Below are 11,200 nucleotides of genomic sequence, written 5' to 3'. Positions count from 1 at the left end.
GCAATGTTCCTCGACGGCCATTTGGCCGCTCTTTCCCTCGAGGAGAAGTCCGCGACAACACACAGTGTACGTGTGCCCGACGATGACTCCCCAGCGGTGTCTCCCTCTCTGGCATGCATCTATCGCCATACTCCGACTCCCACTATCGTCCTCGATTCATCTATGACTATCGTCGAGGTCTCTGATAGTCACCTGGCTTTATCCGGCAAGACGCGCCAATCCATGCTGCATGCGACCGTTCGTGATCTCGACCCTGCTGCCGTACCCGCCCCTAATATCGCTATCCTCTGTGGCGCATTGCGTGCAGCCTGCTCGACGAAGGAAATTCAGATAGTCGAGAGAATTGTGTCTAGCGATAAATCTTTGTACAACCTCCGAGTTACTCCGATTTTCAACGACTTTACCCTGCTTTACATTGTGTTGGAGGCGCACAAGCTATCGGTGGAGACCGCCAGCATTAACCATGCCTATACAAACGAAACCTACAAGATCCTCGTGGATACCGTCAAAGAGTACGCCATTTTCATGCTGGATACACAGGGCAATATCACCACCTGGAACCCGGGCGCTGCCATTATGAAGGGATGGCCAGCGGAGGAGATCCTTGGCAGACATTTCTCTGTCTTTTATAGCCCGGAGGATCGTCTGGCAGGAAAGCCTCTAAGGGGTCTTGCTGTGTGCTTGCGAGAGGGCCGTATGGAGGATGAGGGTTGGAGGTATCGGCGCGATGGCTCGCGGTTCTGGGCCAACGTGCTTATCACCCCCATCTACCAATTTGGACAGCATGTTGGTTTTGTCAAAGTGACCCGAGATCTCAGCGAGCGCAAAGAAGCAGAGGCGCGCATAATTGCTGCTTTCGAAGAGTCATCACGCCTCAAAACAGACTTTCTCGCTAACATTAGCCATGAAATTCGAACTCCGATGAATGGGATGAAAATTGCCATGACTATGCTGGCCGACACAGGTTTGTCTGCGACACAGCGTGAACATGCCGCAATCATCCAAGACTCTATGTCACTCTTACTTGAGACTGTGAACGACGTTCTCGACTACTCGAAACTATCATCTGGCTCTTTCTCGCTACATTCCGACGTCGTTGATGTCAACGATGTGGTCGGAGCGGTCATACGAAATTGTCGCCCCTCGTTGAAGAGCGGCGTGGAACTGACTACGGACATTGCACCTGACTTTCCCAGAAATCTTCGAGGGGATCCCCTACGATATCGTCAGATCTTGCAGAATTTGGTCGGCAATGCCGTCAAGTTTACCGAGAGCGGTCATATTCGGGTCTCCACAGTGTGTTCTCCGGATGAACAAGAGGAGGGCTGTTGCCTAGTGCGTACAGAGGTCACAGACACCGGCATTGGCGTTCCTGACAATGCAATGAATACCCTATTCACCCCGTTCACACGTTTTGCCAACTCGAGCACTCGACAATACCAGGGGACTGGATTAGGCCTTTCCATTTGCAAAAGCCTGGCCGAACTCATGGACGGGAAAGTGGGATATTCGCCAAACCCCGAAGGCCGGGGCAGTGTCTTCTGGTTTACTGCCAAATTAGGAGAACGATCCAGTACTACGTCGCTAAAGCCCCGCAGTCCTGTATTAACACCTGTGGGGGATGATCTCTGCGATAAAATGCGGGCCATTGCACCCCACAAACATGTCTTGTTGGTTGAGGACAACATGGTCAACCATACCATGATGCTGAAACTTCTTCGCAGCATCGGCTTCACGCGAGTGGATGGGGCCTGGAATGGTGCCGAGGCACTTTCCAAGATAAAGAAGAAGCCGTTATCGTACAACGTCGTTTTGATGGATGTCTCCATGCCCATCATGGACGGCCTTGTCGCCACCGGGCATATCCGCGACATGGGCCTACAAATGCCGATTATCGCAGTCACGGGTAATGCTATGCAGGGCGATGCCGAAAGCTACATTGCCAAGGGCATGAGCGATTGCATCGGTAAACCGGTTCACCGAGATCAACTACTGAGTGTTTTATGGAAGTGGATCGAATCATGATACGATATACGTTTGTAAATGCGTCTGATTGTTGCATGAGCGCAGAGCATGGCGTTTTGGATGTATAAATGGCTGGATTATACCTTGAACAAAAACTGCGATTCTTACATTGGCTTTTCTTTTGGTTTTGCTTTTATTAAGTTTAGTTTATTCTTTGCTTTCTGATCTTACACTATTAGCGTTCCAACTACACATAACCTTACAACATACAGTCTAGATATACGAGATAATGGGCTTTGAAGCCGGAAATTCTTTCAACTCCACGTCTGCATCTCAGCTATGTGCGATTCAAAAAAGACTGTATCTCTCCACTTGACTAGAAAATACGTACTATGCTCGTTCTTTCCCCCTTTGCCTTCTGTCTCTTAGAATAGCCCTGCTTCGTGTTGTGAACTGTCTTTTCGAATTCATTTGTCCCATTTAAATACTTCTGTTTCGTTCAATTGCGAAAACCAACCCTCTTCCGTATATCACACATAGTACAGTTTCAGCGAATCAGAGAGTATCTGTTCTGCCTCAGCGTCTATAGCAGTTAAATCCCATCTGTATCTAAGCATAAATACTTTGAACACAACCAATCTCCGCAAATACCACATCCTCACCCATATTTACACATAGGTACAATCCCAGTAATCCTCATGAATGGACACACCAGTCTGCGTCCAGTTCGCCTGTTTCGGGTACCTAATTGAAACCCCAAAATAAGCAACCCAATCCATCCATGAGAGTAAAATAATAACTTACGGGCAAATCTTCCGATTATGAAGAAGGGTAGTCGGATCCGCGTTATCTTCAAAGTTCGTCGTAACCATATACGACGGGGCATGACCACCCTCCACCCAGCTGATAAGCGTAAGGAAAGAGTCATGAACATAGTTGTCGACGACGTTGGCGGGGGTGGAGTTGAAGAAGTTCCCGGCTTGGTAAGGGCCGGCGAGGTACCATAGGGCGGCCATGCAGGAGGGGGTGCCGGAGCAATGTCTATCATTTGGTTAGTTTCTAATTTCGGGGTTTTCGTTAGAGATTGAAGTTGGGGAATTAGAACCACTCACTCTAATCCCGGAATCAAGTAAAGCTGATAATGTTGATCGATATCGATACCCTTCTCCAACGCAGCATACGTTGCTTTGTGGTGGTAGTACACGCTGGAACCCGGTGAGACGACGGAGTCCGACATGCCGTGCCAGTGGAAGAACTTTCCGCCTCTGTTGAAGAAAGGCGACAGGTCGAAGTCGTCTGCGTTTGCGTGGGCGGGGTCACGCGCGTCTGCCTCGGCGATGATCTCGTATGTCAGGTCCTGGGCTGTGAAGTTCTTGAAGCCGAGGACGTTCTCGATGTACCATGACTTGGAGTGCGGGTTGCCGAAGGTAGTGTTCCAGGTGGGCTCGCTGCCGAACCACGCACCGGGGTAAATGAGGTCTTGGTCGAAGGTGGTCCAATCGCTGTATATCTTGTGGAGGGTGTCCAGTTGTGGTGCGGTAAGGCAGTTGGATCTTTTGTTGCTGCTGCATGCTAGGGCTTCAGGGTTGAAAAAGCAGCCTCGAGGGTTCGAGATGATGGAGTCGGTGAGGTTGTCTTGGGGATCGCATTGGCGGAGGACCTCATCCGTTATGACTGGGTAGAGTGAGGGCGGAATGGAGGAGTTTGATCGGGCTGAGCCGCCGATGGTTGTCTGCTTGTAGTTGTAGAATGCCTGGTGTGTCATCCACCAGGTTGGGGCACCCGCCATAGCACCGTCGTAGTCTTCGGGGTATGTCTGGATAGACTTCATGACTTGGCGACCTCCATCGGAGCAGCCGGTGATGTAGCTGTATTTGGGTTCCACGTCGTACCAGGCTTTTACAATGGCTTTGGCGGTCAGGGTGGACAGGTGCAGTGCTCTGTGGCTCCAATCGAGTAGACCGTTGGGGGTCTCCCAGCCTGGAATGTGGTCTGGCTCGTCGTGGCCGGAGTTAGAGGCGAAGGTGGCGAAGGCGTAGCGCAGACCTGCACTTGCTACACCCCATGAGAGTCCGGAGTCGGGGGCTGCCATCCTGGAGGTCGTTAGTAAGGAGCTCAAGTTACAGATGCATGAGGGGTTTTACATACATGATACTGCCGTTGAAGTGGGTGGGAAGAAGCGCTCCCAAACCCCAAGTCGCGCCCTGTTCATTTGTTCCGTTCACTCGAAACGCACATACAGGTGGAATATCGGTAGTAAATGTCGAGGCGCCGACATAGTCGGTGAACTCGTCGAGAGTTGCATTGCTGTCGATGTAGAACGCGTATGGCACACTCAGTGTTGTTCCATTGAGCCCAGGAAGCTTGTTCACGAAGGCTTGTAGGCCACTGGTGGTACAATTGGGCGCATTGACTGCCGCATAGGTGGTGGCGTTCTCGTAGGCGCAGATATCACCTGCAGGCAAGCTGCATTTGAATTGCGCACTGACGACAGTTAGAAGTGATGCCCATGCGGCAAGGCCCAGTGAAGGACCCATGTTGTGGAAGATGGAGGGATGAGGGCTAGCAGTGGTTCTGTCTATCCTGTCGGCCATAGTGAATTGGAGACGCATTTATAGCTGGTATCGGGTTCACACATCACCAAGCCACCTCGGGAGCCCGTCGGGTCTGCCCTGCTCCGAGAATAAGCAGTTCGAATCCTCATACATGGTCGGCTGTCCGATCGTCTTGAAATGACGCGTGAGGCGTTTCGTGGAATCCGTCATTCCCCTGCCGATCCGAAGCTTAGAACCCACCTCGAGACAAACCTGTCACAGGTCTATTGACTGCCTTCAGTACCCACATCATCTTTCAGAGATCGCTAGTGGAAGTGTGATGTAGCATGTTCTTTGAGATCTGCTATGAGACATCGTATCTGCGGTCTATTCCTAGTGCGTAATTAATGGTCCCTTGCTACTTTGCAAGGGTAGATAACTACCGGTCAAGAACATGTCGGGGATATCTGGACATTCCCCACTCGAGGATCGACGAGATGGATCCTCGTCAATTCTCAACGAAGCCGCCCCACGGACCAACGCGCCGTGTCCACTGGAACCGCATTAACTTGCGGAGGTTAAGCCTTTTTGAGTGTTGGCAACCTATTTTGTTCAGATCAAGCCTTCTCTATGAAGCTTGGCCTTTCCATTACCCACCGTCCCTATCGTATTAAGTAGGGGCTATCGGTGAATTCGAGGGACTTCTCCACTGTATAGCAATTAGGGATCTGGTAGATAAACCGGAGACATTTCACAAACATGACGCAAAGGATGACAATGACGTATGGTCATTAAATGGGATCCACCAACTCGAACAACTTCAATATAAGCAATTAGCATTCTCATCTCGGGCAACTGTCAGTCAGCTTAGGCAGCACACTATGGAGATATTTGCCCGCAGAGGCCTCTCTATATTCGCTACCGCAGTTCAGAGGATAATTACCGTCTCTTAAAAAGGCCGCTAGGCACAGGTAGGGTGGTAGAGGCAAAACATGACATCAATCTAACCACGAACCAGGATTCCTATTCGAACCGATGAATGAGGTGAGGGGGGTATTCTGCCAAACTGAGTAGAGCATCTGGGCTTGTAACAAGTCTGATGCTTCCTCGCTATACTCTCAAGCTATCTTGATGATCTGTTAGGATTGGATCTCATCATTGTGAGCCATAATGACCGCCTCCAGTTGTAATATCCTCTCAAACCCCTCCTTCGAGACAGGCTCTCTATCGCCATGGTTCACCACAGCGTCAAATGTAGCCCGAGTCACGACTGCCACTCCCGCCTACACTGGCAATTACTCACTGTATGTCTTGTAACTTTTGCTTGTGCCATATTCTCTAACGTGTATAACAGCGACCTCACGACTGCCATAGACAACAGCCCCAATTCCTTCTCCCAGACCCTGTCTAATCTCAACCGCAGCTCAACCTACAACTTTTCCGTCCAAGTAAAGCCTTCTGCCTCTGGAGCAGAGTTTTGCCATATCGCCGCGTACTTGGGACTGAATACAACCAGTGATACGATTGCCACCGCTGATGATCTTTTGGTAATATAGATTTTATAACAATAATCTCGAACCTACTGATCAGTGGACTGCTGTGAATGGGGAGTTCACGGCCAACAGGTCAGCGGATGTGCTGACAATCAGTGCGGCGTGCACGTCGCCTGATAATTCGTACACATGGCAGGTATACTTTGATGAGGTTGTTGTGGAGAGCAGTAGATGCAGCGACTGAGCCAGAGAGATTTATGAGGGACATCCGTGGCAAAACGTGCTCCGCTTGGTGCGTCGACAGCGCTATGCATTTTCCATACCCAAGATACTTGGAGGATGAACCTTGGAATTTAACCGGACACCCTTCTATCCTAATGAGACAAGAGCATGCCTACAGAAAGCCTATAATTCAGTATGCTACTTGATACGTACGTCTGGTTATATTGTCAACGACATACGTTTGCAAAATGTCATTTTCTAGTTTCGTAAGCCGGTCAAAGCGAGTCGACCACTATTGGTGCCTGGGGCGGACACGGCTCAGCCTCATCGGTCATATCGGGCCAAGATGGCTTATGACCGACAGTCCCAAACATTCTTGGACCAACTTCCCTGATCGATCCTGCAGTTCATGTCGCACTGCAGAGCAGACACCCAACCTAAAAACACCCTTCAATCATAAACTCCGTACAATGGCCAGTCCGGAATCGTCCAATAAAAGGAAGCGCAGACGCCCGGCGTTCTCATGTACTGCGTGTCGTCGCCGCAAAGTCCGATGCGACCGGGCCAACCCGTGTCGACAGTGCGTAACCCAGAATAATGCATCAGCCTGTACATATGAGCAGAATCGCAATTCGTTTGCCAATCGTGAAACGGCACCACCTACTAGCAGCGAAACCAACTATCAGAGGCAAAATGTTTTTCAGGAGAGAAATGGTGGCCAACCCTCGCACACACCTCACGCTTCATCGCAACAGGCTGCATCAACCCCGGGCCAGATCCGAGGCATGGTGTCAAAGACGAGAGTGTTCGGCCAAGGACATTGGATGAATATTTTTTCATTGGTATGTAGCTGACATAAATATTAAACTATGCTTTGATTGACGGCGTTACAGACAGAAGGGCTGCCCACCTTGCAACCTCTCATGGGCCTATACGACATTATCATACGAAACACAAGCCACGGCCCCTTGGATGCCATCGCTGATAAGATTGCCCAATGCAAAAGGCTAGCTCGAAGTATCAAAAGTCAAAGACCTAGTCGTAGCAGCCTTCCGACACAGATTCATCAGTCACTTCCTAGTCCCGATGTCGTCCTTGAATTGGCCCAGCTCTATTTCGCCACATTCGAGTCGTGCTACCGAATACTTCGGAAGAATCCCTTCATGGCACATTGCCAGACATACCTGAATAACCACGAATCCACGGATACTTGTATAGTCTTACAAATTTTTCTTGTCGTCTCCATCGCAGGCCCTTTGCATCAGGATGCCAATGTCCGTATAGATGCGGCGTCAAAAGCTGCAATGTGGATTTATACTGCCCAGACATGGCTCTCAGCACCACTAGAAAAAAGCCGCTTAACTTTGGGGGGCATTCAACTCCACTGTCTGCTTCTTTTGGCCCGCCAAGTAAATCAGGTTGGTGCCGATCTGATCTGGATATCCACAGGCTCGTTGATGAGGATAGCCATGCAGATGGGTCTGCATCAAGATCCCAACTGTCTGAGCGAGATGGATCCCACGGAAAAGGAACTAAGGCGGCGACTTCGGTACACTATCTTAGAATTGAACCTACAGTCGTCCTTGGATTCCGGAATGTTACCAATGATCGCAACTGGGGACTGGAATACTGAGCCACCAAGCGATCACAATCTCGACGCCGAGCCAGAGATCGGCGAACGGGAAGAGTCAGCGGCTCATAAGTCCATGAATTTGCAACCTATACTGTCAAGTTCAATACCACTCCGTCTGCATGCCTCCAGACTCATAAACGACTTGCGAGAGGAACCGCCCTACGAGGAGGTCCTTGAGGTTGGTAAAGAATTAGCCTCAGCATGCCGCGACATCTCGGTCACACTCGACCAACTTGACTCTGCATCCCCATTAGATCAATTCGCATCAAGCTTCTGCACCCATCTCATTCGACGCTTTACCTTGTGTCTCCACTACAAATTTGCTATCAAGGCAAAGATTAATCCCCTATACAGTCACTTCCGGAAGGCCGGTGTCGAAGCCGCACTAGATATCATATCACTGGTCGAAGACGACTTGTACGGTCGTGTCCTGCGTTGTGGAGGCGGCATGTTTCGCGACATTGTGACCCGTGCGGCAATACTCATCTTCTCAGAAGCCAGCCCCGATCCGGAAGCGGAGAGTTCGAGTCTGGCGAAAAAAAGAGATTATGCTCGTCAGGGAACCCTATTGCGAGATGCCCGCTGCGTCGTTCATTATGCGAAAGATAGAATATGTCATGGAGAAACTAATGTCAAAGTCTATATCTTTTACAATATGATGCTAGCCCAAGCGGAAGCTAGGCTTAGTGGTCAGTCCGAGGAGGAGGCAGTTTCAAGGACAATGCATGAAAGTGTGGATGCGTGCTACGGTATGATGCAGGACATGGTAGCTATGGCATCTATCTCCAGTGGCCTTGATTCTGCATCTTTTGGAGATAGTCTCAATAGATCAGATGTTTCTGGGGAACCCTTAGATCGTGGCTTCGATTCCATCTACGGCAGCGACTTCAACTTCGACTTTCCCGACTTGCAACTCTTTGCGGGGTGGTAAAGTTAGACTGGTATTCATTAAGGAGAGAAGATACTACATTGGGCGTGACAATAAAATAATCTCACATGAAGCTAAATGTACAACCGAAAACACGCTCAGCAGCAACACAAATTCCATTCGATACCGGATAACTGCCGGAACTCCCGACGTTTATCAGTTGTCGACCATAATCGGATACTCTGGCAGTTTCCAGTCCTTGTTGCAATCTTCACGCAACACCCATTGCGAGAGGACGTCCAGTCTCAAGAACGAGGCTATTGCAAACAGGATATACACAATAGTGATCCCCATAGTAGATGAAGGGAGCCTGCTCATGTAATCGTGATCGTCCATGAGTCCCTTTTGGACGTTCAACATGAAGGGCTTGAGCTTGTCCTCATAAGTTTTGAAAGCCTCCGCGATGTCCTCCTTGGAATCAATCCCCTTCGCACAACGGTTTCCTATCTCCCCTGCCAGAATGTAAGCACCAACCATGGCACACGGCGTGCCCATTCCTGTCATAGCAGACGGACAATAAGCCGCATCTCCGACCAAAACAACACGGCCTCGCGACCAGCTATCCAGATTCACCACCCCCATGCGCTCACAATAGAAATCGTCCGCCTCTTCCATACCTCGGATGATCTCCTCAGACTTCCACCCTGCATCCCGAAAGACCTGGCCCATAACCTGCTTCTCCCGCTCAACATCGCCCTTGCTGCAGTTCTCAAAAGGCCCCGCCTTGCAGAACATATACGCCTGAATCTTGTGCGGGTTATGACGACGCATCATGATCCCACGCCCCTGCGTAGTCATATACACCGTCGCATCATATCCCTCCCCCTTCTCCAATTCCCTATCGATCGTGAAATACCCAGCAGAGACCCCAATCGAGTGAACCGGATCTCTAGCATCATCCCCACCCCCAAGCATCATGGTCCTCATACGAGAACCCAGACCATCCGCACCAACAACAAGATCAAATCGCTCTTTCCTCCCATCGGACAAGACCACGTCGACAAACTTATCCGTCTGCTGCATCTCCGTCACATACATTCCGAACAAATACTCTACGCGATCTTTGACAGCGTCATGAAGCAGATGGCACAGATCGCCTCTCATTATTTCATAGTCGGTAGTAAAGCTCTGCAATCCCTTCCCGCTTCGATTGGCAGGGAAATACCCCCATCGTCGGTTGCGGCTATCAACGAGCTGTAAGCCTTGTTCTGGGACGGTGACCTTGCGAAAGGCTTTCTCAAGACCCATTCGTTGGACGACTTCAATGCCAGGGCTGCGGAGATCGACTTGGAGTCCGGTGGCTCGTAGACCAGGATATCGCTCGATGATTGTGATGTTGTGGCCGAGTTTGGATAGCCAAAAGGCAAGGGCGTTGCCGGCGATGCCTGCGCCGCAGATGAGAATTCTGAGTTGGGACATGATTTGTCTTTACCTCGGGATAATATTGTGAGGACGATAGAAATTAAAGATGAGAAATGAGCCAGGACAAACAAGAGGCGCCGGCTTTATATATTTACATTGGAACGGCATCATCTTCAAGCTGTTCCTTCAGCCAGGCAGTCCGGTATATGACCGATAGAGCCGTTACGGCCGTTACGACCGAAAATCCCGTGATGTCCGAATTGCCCGAATTGCCCGAGTGTTAAGACAGCGTAGGAACGGAATCCCATTGGTATCAGGGAGCAAGCATCCGATAGCATGCTTACTGCTATAGCTTATTGTTTGGGTTGTTCAGCATTGTCGTGATTCCCACACACCACTACGCTTCGCCGGGGCGGATAAGAGACTAGATCATTCTGTATCCGAGACCTCAACTATTAGACAGGGAAATACGGTATGGTAATCGGACTTAGAGATCTTTCAGAAGCGCATACAACCGCAATTAGGTTCGTGGGCCTCTATTGTATCTTGTCCTCTATAAGGTAGCACAGAAATCCCTTAATGCGTGAACAAGGCTTGGATATTTTCCGAGTATCACTTTTGCAAGAGTCAGTGACGCTGCGAAATTGCGTTAAGGATAACAATTATTGCAACATTGAATATTTAATAGAACTTCGCTTTAACAACACAGGTCCTTCTACTATGTTATCCTGCCTTGTGTGAGGATGTATGTTTTCTGATAAGGTGACTTGATATCATACGACTGGGGTAGTGGACAACTGCCACATTATATGTGATAGAAAACAATTCTAATGGACTCACTATCGTCTACCATAGAAATCCTCAGTTCTGCGATTTCCAGCGCCACATGCATTTACCAAGTACATTTACATAGGCCAGCCCTGACAGCTCTAACTTTGTCGAAAAATAGCTGTCTTCATCTATACACACCGAAGCTTTGAGGCTGGTTCGCTTAGGGTAAAACTGAAGATGTCATCCAAACATGGACATTACACTCTGGCCGGACGACTACTGATGAATAGTG

The 11,200-nt window shown here is 49.6% G+C and overlaps 4 protein-coding genes across 4 annotated transcripts; 2 read left to right on the top strand and 2 right to left on the bottom strand.

The window, feature by feature from the left end:
• On the top strand, positions 1 to 2,602 carry BDQ94DRAFT_136529 (uncharacterized protein; the record flags this gene model as incomplete). Its single annotated transcript, XM_026764875.1, has 1 exon — positions 1 to 2,602. One exon carries the CDS (start codon positions 4 to 6, stop codon positions 2,023 to 2,025), a length of 2,022 nt encoding a protein of 673 aa, XP_026630504.1. The 3' UTR covers positions 2,026 to 2,602.
• A 31-nt stretch (positions 2,603 to 2,633) lies between these two features.
• BDQ94DRAFT_182809 (tannase-domain-containing protein) lies at positions 2,634 to 4,559 on the bottom strand (the record flags this gene model as incomplete). The annotated part of the gene is made up of 4 exons (XM_026774244.1): positions 2,634 to 2,709; positions 2,770 to 3,006; positions 3,078 to 4,058; positions 4,114 to 4,559. 4 exons carry the CDS (start codon positions 4,557 to 4,559, stop codon positions 2,634 to 2,636), a joined length of 1,740 nt encoding a protein of 579 aa, XP_026630503.1.
• Positions 4,560 to 5,731: 1,172 nt separating this feature from the next.
• Positions 5,732 to 9,059, top strand: BDQ94DRAFT_182807 (uncharacterized protein; the record flags this gene model as incomplete). Its single annotated transcript, XM_026774243.1, has 5 exons — positions 5,732 to 6,046; positions 6,090 to 6,124; positions 6,189 to 6,407; positions 6,621 to 7,056; positions 7,108 to 9,059. 5 exons carry the CDS (start codon positions 5,732 to 5,734, stop codon positions 8,776 to 8,778), a joined length of 2,676 nt encoding a protein of 891 aa, XP_026630502.1. The 3' UTR covers positions 8,779 to 9,059.
• BDQ94DRAFT_182801 (FAD/NAD(P)-binding domain-containing protein) lies at positions 8,932 to 10,350 on the bottom strand (the record flags this gene model as incomplete). The annotated part of the gene is made up of 1 exon (XM_026774242.1): positions 8,932 to 10,350. Exon 1 carries the CDS (start codon positions 10,192 to 10,194, stop codon positions 8,932 to 8,934), a length of 1,263 nt encoding a protein of 420 aa, XP_026630501.1. The 5' UTR covers positions 10,195 to 10,350.
• Between the last annotated feature and the right edge of the window lie 850 nt (positions 10,351 to 11,200).

Source organism: Aspergillus welwitschiae, assembly GCF_003344945.1.
Source record: "Aspergillus welwitschiae strain CBS 139.54b unplaced genomic scaffold BDQ94scaffold_4, whole genome shotgun sequence".
Taxonomy (NCBI): domain Eukaryota; kingdom Fungi; phylum Ascomycota; class Eurotiomycetes; order Eurotiales; family Aspergillaceae; genus Aspergillus; species Aspergillus welwitschiae.
Note: the sequence above shows the minus strand (reverse complement) of the source record. Positions and strands in the feature narration are given on the sequence as shown.